The following is a 20,035-nucleotide window of genomic DNA, read 5'->3' as shown; positions in this document are numbered from 1 at the left end:
CCGATGCCGGATCTATTCAGATTTTTAGATCCATCAATGAACATTCTCCATCCATCATATTCTTCAGAAATGTCCTCTCCCACAAAGGCCACCTCTTCATCTGGGAAGTAGGTCTTCAACGGCCTGTAATCATCGTTCACGGGATTCTCTGCCATGTGGTCAGCTAATGCCTGTGCTTTCACTGCCTTTTGCGTGACATACACTATGTCAAACTCTCTCAACAATATCTGCCATTTTGCCAGTTTAACTATGGGCATGGGCTTTTGAAAGATATACTTCAAAGGATCCATCCTTGAAATCAAATTAGTAGTATGCGATGAGAGGTAATGTCGTAACTTTTGGTCAACCCATGTTAGAGCACAATAGGTACGCCCTAATAGAGAGTATCGGGCTTCGCACGATGTGAACTTCTTGCTCATGTAATATATTGCCTGTTCCTTCGTCCCTGTTTCATCGTGTTGTCCCAAGATGCAACTGAAAGCATTATCCAATACTGAAATATACAAAAGTAATGGTCTACCTGACTCTGGTGGAACCAACACAGGAGGATTGGATAGATAGTCTTTGATCTTGTCAAATGCCTGTTGACATTCGCTTGGCCATTTCACCGCAACATCCTTTTTTAACAACTTGAAGATAGGTTCACATATGACAGTAGACAGAGCTATGAAACGACTAATGTAGTTAAGTCGCCCTAAGAAACTCATTACCTCCTTCTTGCTTTTTGGCGGGGGAAGGTCACGAATGGCTTTGATCTTTGATGGGTCCAATTCTATACCTCGACGACTGACAATGAAACCTAAAAGCTTTCCAGCAGGCACACCAAAGACACATTTCGCTGGATTCAGTTTCAGATTGTACTTGCGTAGCCTGGCAAAGAATTTCCATAAGTCCTCAAGATGATTTGAACTTTCCTTTAATTTGATGATGGCATCATCCACATAAACTTCAATTTCCTTATGGATCATGTCATGAAACAAAGTATAATTGCCCTCATGTACGTAGCCCCAGCGTTCTTTAATCCAAAAGGCATCACCTTGTAGTTATAGACGCCCCACGGCGTGATGAAGGAATTTTTCTCAGCGTCGTCTTTGTGCATCTCAATTTGATGATAGCCGGCAAAGCAATCCACAAATGACTGAGTTTCGTGCTTAGCACAATTGTCAATCAGTATGTGTATGTTTGGTAAGGGAAAGTTATCTTTAGGGCTAGCTTTATTGAGATCTCTGTAATCCACGCAAACTCTGACCTTGCCGTCTTTCTTTGGAACTAGAACGACATTTGCAAGCCAAGTTGGTATTCTGTCACTTGGAGGATCCCAGCATCTAATTGCTTTGATACTTCTTCTTTGATTTTCAGACTCATCTCGGGCTTGTATTTTCTCAGCTTCTGTTTTACCGGAGGACATGCTGGATCAGTGGGCAGTCGATGGGCTACGATTGAAGTACTTAACCCTGTCATGTCTGCATAGGACCATGCGAAAATATCCTTTTTGTCTATGAGAAACTCGGTATACTCTTTCTTGTCTTCTTTTGTCATATGGATGCTTACTTGGGTTTCTTGTATCACCTCTGCATTTCCCTAATTCATCACTTCTGTCTCTACCAAGTTTGGATTGGGGTTTTCCTCGAATTCCTCAACCCTTTTGATTAACTCCTCGGGAACCTCATTGTCTTTGACTTCTTCTAAGTCATTAATGTTAAGTTGAGCAGTCTCATTGTATGCCATAGTCTCAGATTCGACATTTTTATAGTGAATTTTGCTGGTGAGAAAAAAAATAGCGAACAATTAAATATAAGGCAAAAATGGGGGAAAAGAACTTTATTGATAAAGATTTGAAAATTTCATAAGTCCTCATTTGAAAGCAATACAGGGGATGGGAATTAAAACGTTTATTAAACTGTTTTTTTTATTTGAATTAAAACTTGATAGAAAACATCTTCCAAGGCTACCCAGATGCTCGACGAGGTCTATATGGGGTTGAGGTCCAGTTGCTGACGTTGATCTTACTTCCTTGCTTCTGCTAGGGCCCCCTTTCTCCTCCTCGTTGATCACGACGTTGCCAACTTTCCCTCTTCTTTGGTTAGCGACAACCCCTTCAAGTCGTCTGAGATCTCATCAATAATGCCTCTCATGAAACCTGCTAATCGAAATGATTGATGCAATGGCGGTATGGGTTTCTTCAATGGATAGTAGTACCCATCTCTAGGTGGTTGCCAATCGAGCCATTCTTCGGTAGTGTACTTATATCCCAAGCCAAAAGTGGTGGAATGTCGAACAGGCTATATAGGTTCGACTATCCCTTGCAATTCAGCCCCCAAACCTTTCCCAAGCTCGAAACCGAACCAAGCCATCATATCTATGATTTTTTGGCTGAACCATGGTTGCAACTCAATATTACCAACAAGCTCCACTATATGGTACATTTCACCATCCATGTGCTCTCTTCCTTTAATCGTGTATACAGGATGCCCTTTTTCTCCATGGACTAGAACCTCTTCGTAATCCCATTCAAACTTCAAGCATTGGTGAAGAGTAGATGGAACTGCTCCAGCCATATGAATCCATGGATTACCCAACAATAAGTTGTACGATAAAGGGATGTCCAAAATTTGGAAAGCTATGGGGAAAGTGACAGGACCAATGAGCATGTCCAAGGTTATCTCCCCAATAGTGCCTCTCTGAGAGCCGTCAAATGCCCTCACATTCATCTTCCATGTCTGAATTTTTGCACTATCCACGCCCAGCCTCGTCAGTGTGCTCAAAGGGCAAATGTTTAAACCTGAACCTGCATCAACTAATGCTTTGTTTGTCACCTTATCCTGCTACTGAACCGAAATGTACAGAGCTTTATTGTGGGTTGTTCCTTCGAGTGGCAGCTCATCTTTGTGAAAAGATATTTTGTAAGCCTCAAAGACCTGCCCCACCATTTGGGCTACCTCTCCATGAGTGATGTTAGATGGGACATAAGCTTCACCAAGGATCTTCAGAAGGGCATTTCGATGAGTTTCGGAAGATTGCAGTAACGCCAGAATTGATATTTGGGATGGGGTTTTACTCAGCTGCTCAATGACAGAGTATTCTTTAGCTTGAACCTTTTTCCAAATACCTTGATCTTCAAACTCTACGACTGGTGCTTTGGATTTGCTAGAGCTTCCCTGAACCAAAATTTCAGAAGTGTAAATTCTTCCAGATCTGGTGACCCCTGTTGCAACATCTGTCTCTTCCACTTTCGTTTCTCTTTTGTTGTATTCCCAAGGTACAACATGTGTATCACATTGTATTGGGGAAGATGCCCTATAGACAGTGAACGGTGGTCTGGGTGCAGCAACTTCTACTTCAAATGGGGCGAGTCCTTGCACTATTAGCGGTGCTGGGGCGGTGGTAGACATGGCTTCTTCTGTTTCGAGGGTCCAGATAGATTCTTCCCAATCCCAGACATCACCATCTTCCACCATGTTGACTTGATGGTTAGGAAGAGGATTATTCGCAACATTTGGTGTAGGATCCTTGAGTTGGATGGTTTTTGTATCAATCAACATTTGAACCTTATCCTTAAGGGCTCTGCAAACTTCGGTGGTGTGACCCTTCATCCCAGAATGGTAGGCGCAGACCTTGTTAGGGTCGTACCATTTTGCGCGAACATCCACAGGTAATGCAGAAATTGGGGAGACGTACCCAGCCTGTTTCAGTCTTTCATAAAGTTGTGTTATGGATTCAGCCAAAGGGGTATAAATTTTTGTAGGTCTTATTTCATAGGGAGGTCTATTTCGGTAATTTGGTGTTTGAGTGGGTGGTGGAGTTTGGAAGTGTGTTGGTTGAACATTATAGACAAGATATGAGGCATGCAAATATTGAGGGGGAGCGTTTTGGTAATATATTAGCATGGGTTGGGGAGATATAGGGAGTGGAGCTGAGGGATGTTGAGGGTATGGGGTGTGAGGGTATGGGGATGGTGGTGGGTTTGTTGTCTTGTGCCTCAAAGGGGTCTTAGTTCCATGAGCCATCATTACAGAACCTGTTTTCTTTCGATTTTCTGTCATTCCACCAGATTGCAGAGCCTTGTTGGTTGCTTGTAAAGCTTCCAAATTGATTATATTCCCATTCTTTATGCCTTCTTCAATTCTTTCGCCTAGTTTGATGATTTCAACGAAACTCTTTTCAGCCACCAGCATCATTCGGTCATAGTATTGTGGTTCTTGGGCACGAATGAAGTAGTCTTTCATCTGAGATTCCTCCATAGGGGGTCTGGCCCTAGCCGCTTCAGACCTCCATCTTATGGCATATTCTCTGAAGGATTCACTCGGTTTCTTCTTCAAATTTGGAATGTAAAACCAATCAGGTGCATTTTCAATATTAAAACCAAACCTATTCGTGAAATCAGTTGCCATATCAACCCACTCTACCCATTTCCGCGAGTCTTGCTCAATATACCATGCTAGGGCCTCCCCAGTAAGACTCCTCATAAACAACTTCATGAGTATCCTCTCGTCTCTTCCCACACCTACAAGTTTGTCACAGTACATTCCTAGGTGGGCTTTGGGATCCCCAATGCCATTGAACATCAAATTTTGGAAGCTTGTATCCTTCGGGCAGTTCTACATCAGGGTGCATGTACAGATCCTCATAGCTCAATCCTCCTAACTTCTTGTTTCCTTCAACATGTTGTACCCTGTTGGTCAAGCTGTCTAATCTCTCAGTCAGGTTTTTTTATTAGAATGTCTTTTTGGTGGGACTCTGATTCATGGAGGTCATGGGTCAGAGGGGCAGTTTCCACGTATATTGGATTGAGGTTTTTGTTTCCAAGAGTATATGGGATATTTGCGTTTGGGGTTGTTTCTAGGAAGTTTGGTTTGGTTTGTTGGTAATAGTGGTGAAATGGAACTTGGGTATTTTGGGCGTGGGGTGGTGGAAAGGTATTTGGACGAGTGGGTTCAGGTCGGGATATATTGATTGGAGGATTGTTTGGCATGGTTGTTTGGTTAGGAGGATTGTCTATGTTTTCTCCAAATTGGGTTCAAAGAGAGATAGACAACTTGGCCAAATCACGCATGTGGGCTACCTCTTCTTCCAATCTGAAATATTGCGCTCAAGTCTTAGGACAAGATCATTTTGAAGTTGTCTTCCCTCAGAAGCTTCTACCTTTTCATTGGTGCTGTTGTCGTCAACCATTTTACCTTTGTCTTTGGAGCTTGCTCTTTGAGAAGAAGGAGAAGGGGGGTCCCTTTTGATCGTGTATGTGCCAGGATGAAGGACAGATCAACCTTGGGAAATGGGAAAACAGTAGAATCAATAGAAAAGAGTTAGGGGTTAGGATAATATCATAATATCAACACGTTGTTTTGAGATAAACGCCCTAAATGCACGGGACCTCGTTGAGCCAGAGGTAGGCCTAAGCGACACATAAGTGATGCATAATAATTAATTCAAGCCTTATTTGCCAATTTGGAGTTTAGAGTTAGACAATAAAATGACTTTCAATTATTGAAATAATTTCAATTTATTACATCAATCTAGAGATAACTAAAGGTCTAGGGATAACACATGGGGAAAAAAACTTCAATTATGTTGCTCTCCAATGTTAGGCACGATCTGCTTCCTCATTTCTGGGGTAATGTCATAATCGGTGTTGAGAAGGCTGCGAGCCCATCTTCTCTCTTTTTCATCGCCAAAACCAGGAAGACCTCCTTCGCTCAAATCTCTATGCTTTGCGTCTTCTAAAAGCCACACGTAGTATTCAGGTGTGCAGAAGGGTCGGTGCTCTTGAACATCGATAGTTATCACATTCTTCCATCTTCGCAATATAGTGTTCACTTGCGGTAATTCTGACCCAAAGTCATATCCATAGTGCCTCATGTGGGATCGCAGAGGTATCATTTGGATCTGTCCGAATTGTCGAAAGACTCGAAGTGGTGCGTATGGTTGCACACCATTCAAACCGATAAGCTCAATAAAGTAAAGTTCATTTCCTCTTATAATGGCACGTCGTGGCTTCAACCAATAATACTTCCATTGGATTTCAACGGCTGAGCGCTCCTTTAGGTATGTGAACCAGTCCTCCGTTCCCACAGGGGAGATAAAATATTTCATCCTTAGGCGATGGTTGATAATTTTGTTCCCCATAGTCCCTCTAACAATGTCTACTTTATTAGCTCTTTGGTACAAATGTTTGACGGCCCAAAATTGCAGCAGAAAGTTGCACCCCTCAAAGTATCTTTTGCCTTTGGTGCATGCAGTCAAAGCTCTAAAAAAATTCTGCAAGTATCATGGGGACTAAGGTCTTCCCACCTCGAGCCAACATACGAACCACGTAACACAAGCCGGGGTGGATCTTTCCTCTTTCTCTAGGAAAAACCAATGAGCCTAATAGGGCGACGGCGAATGCATTAAGACGATATCTTTCCCATTTTGCAGAAGAGCAAGAAAATTCTCTGTGAAAGTTTTGATGACCTTCCTCATCCCCAAAGCGTGAATATAAGAACTCTAAAGAAATCCAACCTTCTTTCAGACAAAGTAGACTTGGATTATGACACATGCCCATTTGCTTCAGAAAAGATCTTGGACTTGACTTGTGTGGAACAATCATTTCCAGCTCTTTGTATGCAAGACCCATGGATCCTCCAACTTCTTTGATTGTTGGGGTTAGCTCAAAATCCTTGAATTTGAAGACTAACCTCTCAGTGTCCCAGAATTTCAACAATGCCTTGATTAAGTGACGATCTGACTCTACGGAGATCAAAGCAGTGAGGCCGCCTAACAGTTCATTTGCTTCTAACTCTCGATTTTTTTGAATATCTTCCCACCAAGTCTTCAAAATGGGATTAACTTTGACCACCATTTGTGTGTTGGGAAAATGAGGGTGAGCGATGACTCTGCAAACAAAGTAACAAACGACTTCTAAACTCCATTTTGACAATGTTTGCTTGATTTAATTATTATGATCACGTTGACACATAAATATGCGATTTGTCTAAGGGTGTTGAGGACCTTTAGACGAGAGGGTGAATACTAATTATGTGGATTGACACCAAGGGTCAAACCACCTAGGGCTTATGCAGCATGTATGACTTAACCAGGACTTCTAAGAGTTGGCTTGACACGGACTTGAAAGGGATTCTATGCGAGAGGCTCGTGGCTTCGCGGTAGTAAAACTATCCGTTACGTCCACGCATATGCTGACTCTCTATAATGGGTATTTGAATAGGATTGGAGTAGTTGTGAGAGGTGCAAAGGCACAACATCACGAGAACAAAATAAAAAAAAAAGGAAGAGGGTCCCAATTGGGGGAAGTATGAGCGGAATGCCAATTATCAAATCAATAAACATTTAGCATTTAAATTGGAAAGCGGTAACATATAGACAGTTTATAAACAATAAAAAGATAAATAAGCATGAATAAATAAAGGAGTTTAAACGTATCAAGATATTAAAATCACGCCAATAAGGAAGAGGATATGAGATTAAACATGTAATTAGGCAAATAAGGGAAAAAGGAAGAGGTGAAACATGGTAATAAACAATTAAGGAAAAGGGAAAGGGTGGAATATGGAGAGAAGACAGTAAATAAGGCAACAAAATAAACTAAACATGGTAAGCACCTAACAAATAATGAAACGACCAAAAATGAAGTAAACCCCATATAAATAAGCAATTAACACGTAATGGTAAGAACCTAATATCCCCAGCGGAGTCGCCATTCTGTCGCGCCCCATTTTCGTAGAAATCAGGTTTTGTGCACGACCTAACAACTCTCTTGGGTTTTTGAGTTTCGAGTCGCCACCTAACGAATTAAGGCGCGTTAGGGCACCTATCTAACCTAACTAGGTCTAGCTTAGGTCAACGAGCCAGAGATCATGGTAAGGGTTCAAATTACCTCGAGGGGAAGGTGTTAGGCATCCCTCGAGGTCCACAAATGTCGGTCCCGGCCGTGTCTCATGCTATCTATGTGGGGGTTACAAGTAGCAATCAAGGTCACTTCATTATTATTTATTAATATGCTTGCTAAGTGATAACAAGTATAAAACAATTAAGACTATTTTATTATTTTTATTAATTTAGACATGCAAGGCTAGGTGATATCAATAAATAAACAATCAAGTTTTATTTTTATTTAAGCATATGAGACTATGTTATAAATAAAATTTGCAAATATTAAGCAATTAATATGTGCGAAAGTAAAGTTTTGAAACTTGATCAAGTTTTGAATAGGAATTTTTATTTTTAAAAAAATGTTTGTTTCTTTATAGGGGTGATGCCACGATATTGTTGATCGCGCTCCTCCACCATAGAAACAATTTTGTTTTGAGATCGGTCTTAGAAAAATAATAAAAGTTTATATTTTTTTGAAAATGATTTAAAAGATTTAGTTTGCATATAGGCACATAAATATTTGCATATAAATACACATAATTCCTTTTGAAATTCATGGGTAGATGGTACTTCCGGGGACGCGTCGATTTAATTTAAATTTTGGAACTAGACCTCGTAGTTCCTTTGACTTTCCCACTAACGATAGCTTAGGAGATAGTGCTTATAATTTATTTTTAAAAATAAACAATGTCATAATCAATCCAAAGTTTTAAAGGAAGAGTGAATAATGACTTTTAAGAAAACTATGTTGCAAAACTTTGTAAGTAAAAAAAAAAAACTAGTAGAACATTAAGGTGGTAAATTTATTAAATGCAAAGGTTTTACTATGAAATATATTTAAAAGTCAAGTAATTTTTTAAATTCATGAAATGATTCTAATTTAATAACATTATAATTTTAAGAAAACAACATATTGCATCATGAGTTCGGAAATCTTAAAAAGGACAAATAAGATTATTAATTAATAATATTAACTAATTTTAGGAGGAGGGGGGGGGGGGAGGCACAAATATTCACAACAATTTTTGTTTTTATTATGGATATGCTAAAATTTTATTTACAAGCCTACAAACATGATTTCTAGGTGTCAAAAAAAATGGAGTAACACATATATGCATGATTTTGTAAATCTAAATGATATGAACATTTTAATCCTTAGGCATGGTTTCTACGTGACAAGACAATGCTAAAAAGTTATAACATTTTTAAAACATCTAATCAGCCTACTAAATTATTATGATTTGATTTTAACATCCAAAAATTAATGGAATCTAGTTATTTTTTTTTAAAAACTTATTAACAAAAGCGTCAAGAATGTTGAAAATTGGTTAGATTACAACACCTACAAACAATAATTCTAGGTGGTTAAAGATAAACCTATAGGCATGATTTCTAACTTCTAAAAAATCACAATGAACAAGTAGCATGTAAATCCCCTTCCCTTAGACAATCCCCCAAATAAATTTATATATGAGAGCTTTAGAGTTATACAAATGTTACAACATTCAAATAAATAAAATAAGAAAAAAATATAGATTCAAATAAACAAATAAATCTTTTTTCATTGCTAAACTTCAACTTAAACTTCAAGTTTGAAACCTGTAAAAACAATCAAATAACTACACAAGTAATCACATTTATTTAGTCAAGGTGAGACAATATGCAATTGTTTAACAACTTATACACAACAAAGGAATAGAACAATGAGCTCACACAAATGTACGAATAAAAAAAATAATGTAAATGCTAATCCCGAATACTAACCGGTTAAGTAGATTAGGAATGGTAGCAATGAAAAACAAGTTGATCCAACCTGTACTCGAACAAAAACAAAATAGCAAAATAGCGAAGAAGAACACTTGAATGTTTACCGGAATGTTAATGTATTTTTAAAGTAGCAAGAGAGCAATGAGAGAAGGAAGAGTAATGAGAGAACTTGTGATTGAGAGTGAATGAGTGTATCAGTTGATGAAATAATGAAGGGAGGGGGTCTTATTTATATAGCAAAGAGGGGGAAACGAAATAAGAAAAAGAAATATTTAAAGGAATCAATTAAATATACTGTTTTCTTTATTATAAAAGAGGACCAAATCAGAAAATTTTAAAATATTTCATTACCAAATATAAACAAGTAAGAATAAATTAATAGAGTAATATTTTTTCATAAATAAAGAAGAATCCAAAATTAGAAAATATTTAATTATTTTTACCAAATATGAACAAGTAAGAAATTAGCCTTTATCTTATATATATTTTTACCAAATATAAATAAATAAGAGAATATCAACTTTTCCTAATAAGGTAAGAAGTTACCAATTAGCCACACTAATCAATTAATTAGTCAAAGCACTATCAAAGAGATAAGCAAAGAAATTTACCAGAAATTCAGCAAGGAAAGAAAACTCTTCTTGATACGAAGTATATAATAGTCAACTTAATTCATCATCAAGACAAGGGAAAATATTTTAAAAATTGAACATCATTGAAGGAAAAAAAGATCATGATAGACATATTTCAAATTAACTTAGCCAGAGAAAATCAGCCAATTACCATATATAAACAAGCAATCAAGTAAAGTCATCCATCACAAAGGACTGATATTGAGGCTAAAATATATCAACAATTTGAGATCAATTAGAGGGAGAGGATTTGGGATAACCAATCAGCCCGAGCATGACAAGATTTTAAAATTGTTTTAAGATATGTAGAAATAATTTGAGATAGAGGGCAGCTAACCACAAGCAATACTATTAGAGCCGAAATTGATTCAGTCACAAAAAGACAGTTCAAAGCTTAAGACAATACATCAAGGATATTTCAAATTAGCGATCTTATATGATTAAGACTAATAATATGAACATGGACAACAAAATAATATATCTACACATTTTGCTTGTTTGCAACCTGTACAACAGTAAACGAAAGTGAAAAACCTGCGTACGATCTGAGCACACATCAATGGAATAACGGAGCACAAATCAACAAGTAAGATCAAATCGAACATGCCAAACACAGATTCTCGAAGCAATCATCTCACAATAACCAAAGATGTAATGAAAAAGATTTAAATAATTTGGATTAAAACTTACTAGGACGAATCTGTTGAGATCCGTCTTTGAACTCAAACTTCGCCGGAGATAGAGATTCACTTGTTCATTCTTATAGTTGCTGCTGACCGGAGTTGATGTTGCTCTCCTCGCCAGAATGTTGGTTTTTCTCCTTGTTTGGCGCTGCTGCTTGTGTTTATTGACCGGAGCTGCTGGAGTTGCTGATCGTCGGAGCTGCTCTCCGCTGCTGCTGGTGTTTGCTGGCCAGAGCTGTCGGTAGTCTTTGCAGGTTGCTGTCCAGCTGCTGCTTAGCCATCACTGCTGCTCGTTCTCGCCGGCATCGTTGCTGCTGGCTGGAGCAGTTGTTGCTGGTCGCCTCGCTTGGATGTTGTTGTTGCTGGTGATCCTGCAAAGAGATAAAAAGAGGAGGGGGCAGAGAGAGGGAGAAGGACGGGAAGGGGAAGGAAGCGGAGGAGAGAAGGGGAGAAGAACGGAAAGGGGGAGGAAGCGCAGGAGAGAAGGGGAGAAGAACGGGAGCGGGGAGGAAGCGGAGGGGAGAGGAGAGGGAGGAGGGGAGGAAAAGAATGAGGGAGAAGAGAAGAGAGAGCAAAGGGTGAGACGCGAGAGAGGAAGCACGAGGGAGAGAGCTTCCACCGGCGATTGGTAGCTTTCGCCGGAAAGAATGGGGAGAAAGAGAGAGGAGGGCTGGCGGCTGCCAAGGAGAGGGGAGGGAGAAGAGAGTGGTGATTATCGCCGGAGAGAATGGAGAAGATGGGGGCTGGCGGCTGTTCTGATTTTTGAGAGGGAGAGAATTTTTTCTAGGTTTTGGGTCTTTTGGTGTTAAAGAGAGAGATAGGAAAAGTTGATCTCAACCGTTAGATTAGATAGATATGGAGGGTTAGGATTCGATCTAGGATCTATTTTAAAGATGATTGGATGATATGAAGTCTTAATATTAGATGAGACAAGATATGGAATGACTAAAATTGTAATTAAATTGGCTAGAATTGAAATGAAATAGAGGCTATGATTGAAATAAAATTTAATTGGAGTAGCTAGAAATTGAAGGAAATTTTAATAGAATAGGCTAGAATTTAAATAATTTTAAGGAAAGTGTAGGAATTACTATTTAATTAAAATACTACATATATTAAAATATTTTTTTAATATTGAAAATAATTTAGATTTTAAAACATTTGAAATTCATTAATAATTTTAAAATATTTTAATAATATTTACGATAGTTTTATAAAGTAAAACATATGAAAATATATAATTTTCGAGCAAAATCGACTAAAAATTCTAACTTTAAATAAATTTAAAAATACGTATTTAATCGAACAGTATTCCTAAAAATGGTTAAAGGTCGGTCAAAATTGGGTGTCAATACTCAGCTTCAGTTGTAGATAGTGCAACACACTTCTGCAACTTTGACTGCCATGATATAGCTCCCCCTGAAAAAGTAAAATATATCCAGTAGTGGATTTTCGTTTATCAAGGTCACCTGCCATATCAGAATCTGTATAGCCTTTCAAGATTGGATTTGATGCTCCAAAAACACAAGCATTTATCTGAGCTTCCTCTAAGATACCTGAGTATCCACTTCACAGCTTCCCAATGCTCTTTTCCCAGATTTTTGAGAAATCTACTGACAACACCAACTGCGTGAGCAATATCAGGTCTAGTGCACACCATTGCATACATTAGACTTCCGACGATGGAGGAATATGGAACTTTGGCCATGTTCTCTTTTTCCTCCCTAGCTGTAGGACACATCTTCTTGCTCAACTTCATATGACCAGCAAGAGGTATACTAACAGGCTTAGCATTCTTCATATTGAAGCGCTCCAGTACGCGTTCAATGTACTTCTTCTGGGACAAATAAATCTTCCTTTTATCTCTAAGACGAGTAATTCTCATGCCCAAAATTTGCTTGGCATGACCCAAGTCTTTCATAGAAAAAGACTTACACAACTCTTTCTTCAGCTCGTCAATCTTGGAAGTATTCTTGCCCACAATCAACATATCATCCACATACAACAAAAGGATGATAAAATCATTGTCAGAAAATTTTTGTACAAATACGCAATGATCTGAAGAAGTCTTCTTATAGCCTTGCTCCCCCATAACAGATTCAAACTTTTTGTACCACTGTCTGGGAGCTTGTTTTAGGCCATAGAGACTCTTTTTGAGTTTGCATACAAAATTTTCTTTACCATCTACTTTGAAGCCCTCAGGTTGTTCCATATAAATCTCTTCTTCTAGGTCACCGTGAAGGAAAGCCGTCTTCACATCCATCTGCTCAATCTCTAAATTAAGAGTAGCAGCCAAACCTAGAACTGTGCGAATCGAGGACATTTTCACAACAGGAGAAAATATTTCGTCAAAGTCAATACCTTTCCTTTGACCTAATCCCTTAACAACCAATCTAGCTTTGTACCTTGGGCTTCAAGTTGTATTCTTCAACTTTAACTTTGAACATCCACTTGTTCTTCAAAGCTCTCATGCCCTTGGGCAATTTTACCAACTCATAAGTGTGGTTCTCATGCAAAGACTTCATCTCGTCTTGCATGGCTTCAATCCATTGATTCTTGTGCTCATCTTCCATGGCCTCCTCATAACATTCAGGTTCTCCCCCGTCAGTGAGTAACACATACTCATTGGGTGAATAACGGGAGCAAGAAAACCGCTATCTTGTGGACCTCCGAAGCGGAATATTTGATTCGTCCACAACTTCATGAGCAACAAGATCATCAATAACAATATCATTGTTGTTATCAACATCAACATGTTGATTCGATACATGATTCTGGGCGTCACCATGATTATCAAACCCAACAACATCATGCACACTTGTGTGAGGAACTTCATCATGATGAACTATACCATCAAAACTTGAAGATTCTACCTTCTCCGCTTTGTCAATATCTTCAATTGTTTGATTCTCCATGAAAATAATATCATGGCTTCTCACAAGTTTCTTTTCAATTGGATCATATAGACTGTAACCAAATTCATCTAGGCCATATCCAATGAAGATGCATTGCCTTGTCTTGGCATCAAACTTTGACCTCTCATCTTTCGGAACATGTACAAAAGCTTTGCAACCAAATACTCTCAAATGGTCATAGGAAACATCCTTTCCATACCAAACACTATTTGGTGCATCACTTTGCAAAGCAACAGCAGGAGATAGATTAATAACATGTGCAGCGATCAATAAATCCTCACCCCCAAATGAGTTTGGCAACTTTGCTTCAGAAAGCAAACATCTAACTCTTTCCATCAAGGTCCTGTTCATCCTCTCAGCCAAACCATTAAGCTGAGGAGTCTTGGGAGGAGTCTTCTGGTGTCTAATACCTTGATGCTTGCAGTATTCGTCAAATGGTCCACAATATTCACCACCATTATCAGTACGAATACATTTCAATTTCTTTCCAGTTTCTCTTTCAACTGAAGCCTGAAACTGCTTAAAGACACCTAACACTTGGTCTTTAGTCTTCAAGACATAGACCCAAAGTTTTCTCGAGCAATCATCAATGAAAGTGACAAAGTAAAGTGCACCACCCAATGTCTTTGTCTTCATTGGACCACATAAATCAGAGTGCACTAACTCAAGCAACTCTGTCTTTCTCGAAGGAGGGTAGGACTTAAAGGAAACTCTATTTTGTTTACCAGCCAAGCAGTGCTCACATTTTTCTAATTTAGCACTTTGGAAATTTGACAATAATTTCTTCTTGGCTAGAACATTAAGTCCTTTCTCGCTAATGTGGCTAAGCCTCTTGTGCCATAATGTTGAAGAGCTATCGCTCTCAACCGCATTCACCATATCAACACAAGCAGAGGCCGTAGTCCAGTATAGACCACGACGTTTGTTACCACGAGCCATAACCAAGGAACCCTTAATGAGCTTCCATTTTCCATCACCGTTGGTACTAACATATCCTTCATCATCTAAAACACCAATAGAAATTAGGTGCAGACGAACATCAGGAGCATGTTTCACATTGTTCAAAACTAGTTTAGTTCCAATACTAGTTTCCAAACAAATTGTACCAATACCAACCACCCTAGAAACAGTCTCATTACCCATACTCAAGGTTCCAAAATCACCAGGAGTGTAGGAAGAGAAAAAATCCTTCCTTGATGTCACATGAGATGCGGCACCAGTGTCCACAACCCAGCTTGACTCATCACAAGCAATATTTATCATGTTTGCATCAAGAACGGTAACAAGATCTTCGGTGGTGACGGTGGCTAGGCAATTTTCATTGCCATCTTCTTTAGTTTCCTCTTTGTTTTTGTTCTCCCTCTTCAACTTCCTGCAGAACTTCTTTGTGTGCCCTTTCATGCCACAATGATAGCACTCAATATCCTTAAGTCTGCCTTTGGATTTGCTCCTATTTTGTTCTCTATGCTAAGAACCACCAGTTTTATTTCTCCCCCTGGGCCAGTTATCAGGAAATCTGACGAAGAGGAACTTTGAATTTTGCTTCTCATCTCTTCGTTCAAGACACTACTCTTGGCGGAATCCATAGAGATCACACCATCCGGAGCAGAATTTGACAATGACGTTCTAAATGTTTCCAAAGAATTTAGTAGGGAACCAAGTAGAAGCAAGCCTTGAATTTCTTCATCAAATTTGATGCCCATAGCAGATAATTGGTTCATAATCCCCTGAAAATTATTCAGATGGTCTGTCATCAGAGAACCAACATGATACTTCAAACACAACATCTGCTTTATTAAGAACATTTTGTTGTTGTCAGTCTTTCGAGCATACAAACTTTCAAGATGCTCCCATAGGGTTCGAGCATGTGTTTCCCCAGAAATATGGTTCAACACATTGTCGTCGACCCATTGCCTAATGAATCCACAAACTTGTCTATGCAACAGATTCCACTCTTCATCTTTTTTATCAGGCTTTACAGTGGTAAATACTGGTCTGTAAAAATTCTTAACATAAAACAGATCTTCCATTTTTCCCTTCCAAATGACATAATTAACACTCATTCAAAGTAACCATTCTACTTGTGTTGGCTTCCATTGTTTTTCCCAAAAAATATAGTTATCGCAAATCAAAGTAAATCTTTTCTGATGTGGAAGTTCAGACTTTGCTGCAACCACAGAGCATACTCAGATAAAACTTTGGCTCTGATACCAGTTTGATAGGAAAACGCGGACGAGCACAATAATATATATGGTAAAAGTAATGGAAATAAAATGAAAAAATAACGACACCAAGAATTTTACGTGGAAACCCTTCTGAATAAGGGAAAAAACCACGGGCCAAGAGGAGCAATTGATATTACTATAGTAAGGAATTTTACACTGTGTAGTCACGAATACAATACTCAAAGTGACTACTACACACTCAAAAGGAACAACACTCTTTTAGTTTTCGTCTTACTAAAATATCGCTCACACTCTATTTTTCTTCATAGACTATTTTCTTGTATAGTCTATGGAATACCTCACTTTGCTCTCAAAATGGTTTTTCTGTCTAACTTGGTGTGTTCTACAAATGAGCAACAATGCTCTATTTATAGAAGGATAAAACCATACCTATGTCACTAATGACATATGTAAATATAGCGAAGTCAAGAATGGTTGCAAATCTTACCAATTTGCCAACCACCAAATCTTTTATTTTCAACTCCAATTACTAATACTCAATTACCCCCCTAGCCTATACCCAAAATCCCTACGACACACCTTATCTTTGATGAGGTCCTATTACCCCCTCCAACTTTTTTTTAAAGTAATTTATTACCCCTTGCGTGCCCACGTGGCAATAATTGTGATTTCACCCATGTAGGGCGCGTGAGTGCAGAGTGTGTGCAGAGTGAGTGCAGATTTTGGCTAACAATGACCAATAAAAGTTAGCCACGTGTCAAAGCAATTTGAAAAAAAATTCAAAAATAAATTTTATTGTTTATCTCAAAAGCAAGTTCTTCTTCCTCTTTCAAAAAATAACCCCATGTTCATGGTTCTTCATTTTTGAAGAAGCTCCATCCATTATCATTCAAGTTAAATAGCTCCTTGATTTGAAAAGGTAAAGTAAAATTTAATATATTTTTTACATCTTTTTATGTCGATTATTAATTCTTATTTTTTTTTGACAATGTTTAAAATTAACTCCCAAAATCCAACATCGAAAATCAAATTTCAGTTGGAAATCTAATTTCTAACCTTTGAAATCGATCCCGTCCACACATGCAAGACTTTCCCTCTTTCTACTTCATCTACTTTTTGGTAAAATTAATTTGGAAAAGATAAAACGCCAGCTTTTCAAACTTGGGAAGTGTAAAGTTACTTTATCGAAAGCTGAAAAAGTGGGTCCCGACGCGTGTTCAACAAACACTTCGACCTTGCAGATTATTATTGCCACGGAGGCACGCAAGGGGGAATAAATTACTTTAAAAAAAAGTTGGAGGGGGTAATAGGACCTAATCAAAGATAAGGTGTGTCGTAGGGATTTTGGGTATAGGCTAGGGGGGTAATTGAGTATTATCCCTTCCTTTTTAATAATTGCTTGTACCAATTGAATAGCTAAAGTTGACTAAAAATGGGATGGATTCAACATGTATAAGACTTTTCATATTCTAAAAGTCTAAGAATCTGTGTTCTAGTACTAAACAGCTTTCTAAAATCTGTGTTCTAGTGCTAAACAGCTAGAAAAATATGGTTCGAATTTTTTCTTTTTAGTTTAAAATAAAGAAAAAATGTATTAGTGTGTTTTTCAATTCCTAAAATTACAATTCAATTACAACGCATATTTTTAGACTTTAGAATATGAAAAGTCTTATACATTGAGACACTACTTTTTCTTCCATTTCAACTCATACACTAGCATTCTTATTCTTACGTAGCATTACTGCTAAGGAAATCTTACTGCTAATTAATTTTCCTTTTCTTTTCTACTCGGTCACTTCTACAAAAAAAATATAAACACAACTGAAGTTAGGGATGAGTTGTAGAGATCTTTAGGGATGACATCAGATGATAGTTTGATGAACGAAAATGATTGGATAAATTATGATTATACTATAGTTTGAAGATGTACACTTAGATGAGGACAACGAAGAAGCTGAGAACGATAAGGAACACTTTTGAGGAAATGACTTGAAAGAGTAAAACGTTAATGTTGAACCATATGTTACTTTCGCCAAAGAGGATGTGAGTGTTGGTACAATCTTCGGAATGCTATTTAAAGAAAAAAAATCTTTGTTTACACTGTACAAAGAGCATGCACGATTGGAAGGATTTTCCATTATGAAAAGAAGTTCCAAAAAGATGGTGACACTGATAAGTATCACTACAACAAATATGATATATAGCTATGAAATTATTAGCTATGACATTAAATTCGTCATTAATTGTTCGATTTTAGTGTAAAATTTTATTTTTTTCGTGCTTAAATATATGAGACACATACTTCTAGTGACGAAACATAAAAATTTGTAGTAAAATTTTGTCCACAAAAGTTTCCCACCAAAAATTAGTTGGCGCCATTTGTTATATAGTGTTACTCACGAATTTAAAGTTATCAATAACACATTATTTCGTCACTAATAATGTATCTAATTCACGACAAATTATTTTTTGTCTTAAAATTTATTAATTTTTGGACACAAAAAAATTCATCTAAAAAAATATATTGTTACAATATCGACAAATTAGAGTTCATAGTTAAATATTATAAGTTTTAGCTATAAAAATTTAGATTTAATTATGACATTTAGTTTCGTCACAAATAATATAAATAATTGGTGACAAAGATTTTATTGTCTCTAATCAATCTGCGATTTAGTGACAACAAAAAAATAGTCACAAAATATGTAAGGTGTTAAATAGCGGCGATTTAAAATTTGTAGTGAATAATTCAACTATTTGCTACGAAAAAATTCTTAGCTAAATACATTATTTTTGCTACAATTGTTTATAATTGCAAGTGATAATTTACAAAAGGAATAATACAAGTGCTTTATAAGAAATAGACAAAGTTTATTTGTTAATAGGCGAGGGAAAATATTTAAACAAACGAATTCGGACGATTTTGTAAAAATGAAAAAGTTCAATACATCAATTTTTTCAATTACGCAATTATAAAATGCATCATTTGAAAATATAATCCAGGTTACTAGTATTGTGAGTGGGTTGCAGTTCTACCACTAGATCGCTAATATTTGTTGGTTTCACACTTTTATTTTTTATTTGATACATTTTCATTGATAAAGACGACAAAAAAAAAATAATTTCTCAAGTCTCTGTGCTATTTTTTGTATGTGTCTATTGATTTGTGATTGATAAACTGCATAGACTAAGTCGATTTATTTGCTTTTGTCTATAAATACGTACATATATAATAGTAATTCCTCATACGTACATGAGTAACTATACAAAGATAACATCGACTTAGAAACTTAGACTTTTCAACGTTGCGAAATATTTCATGAATTTCTATTAACTTTTTCCATCCTAGTGAAAATTGAAATAAAAAATAAAAGAAATGAACCAACTAGGATTTCAAATATATTATGATGAAGTATTATAGTTATGGGTATCGATGTTCTTTTCAAAACAATTGATTTACTTATCAAATTGCACTAATTATTCAATTTTTTAATAAAATCAAAAGTTTAATTTTATATAAATTTATAATTGTATTGAATAATTTTTTTTATAAAAATAAATAAATAAAATGACAGAATCGTATTTGCATATATTTAAAGATATTCTTAAAAAATATATAGTTTAATTAAAATATAATCTACATTTGAATGAATTATGAATAGTAAATTTAATCAATTTGTGTATGAGTATAAATAATCATATAATACATTGTTTCTTTAAAATTAAATTTAAAAGAAGTGAATGAAGTAAAAAAAAAAAAGAGAGAGAAACAAGAGAGAGTTGGTCAGATGGTAAGTACTCTTCACTTCCAACCTCCAGGTTGTGAAAATTCGATTTTCCAAGAAAACATAGTGTGCGAGCTCTTGGCGAGGGGTTAAAAATATTGAGGTGCGAGTATATCATAGAAAAATTAACCATTTTTATAATGATAAATTTATTCCTAGTGAATACATTTAAGAACAGACTAATTTTTTGTATATAAA

The 20,035-nt window shown here is 36.8% G+C and overlaps 1 protein-coding gene across 1 annotated transcript; it reads right to left on the bottom strand.

Annotated features, from left to right (window-relative positions):
* Nucleotides 1–1,581: 1,581 nt before the first annotated feature.
* Nucleotides 1,582–6,123, bottom strand: LOC107027517. The gene is made up of 5 exons (XM_015228669.2): nucleotides 5,590–6,123; nucleotides 5,178–5,264; nucleotides 2,919–4,598; nucleotides 2,380–2,822; nucleotides 1,582–1,762 (listed from the first exon to the last, which is right to left on the bottom strand). Exons 1-5 carry the CDS (start codon nucleotides 6,121–6,123, stop codon nucleotides 1,582–1,584), a joined length of 2,925 nt encoding a protein of 974 aa, XP_015084155.2.
* Nucleotides 6,124–20,035: the final 13,912 nt, after the last annotated feature.

This window comes from Solanum pennellii, chromosome 8, assembly GCF_001406875.1.
Source record: "Solanum pennellii chromosome 8, SPENNV200".
NCBI lineage: Eukaryota > Viridiplantae > Streptophyta > Magnoliopsida > Solanales > Solanaceae > Solanum > Solanum pennellii.
The sequence above is the reverse complement of the archived record's forward strand: the minus strand, read 5'-3'. Positions and strand labels throughout refer to the sequence as shown.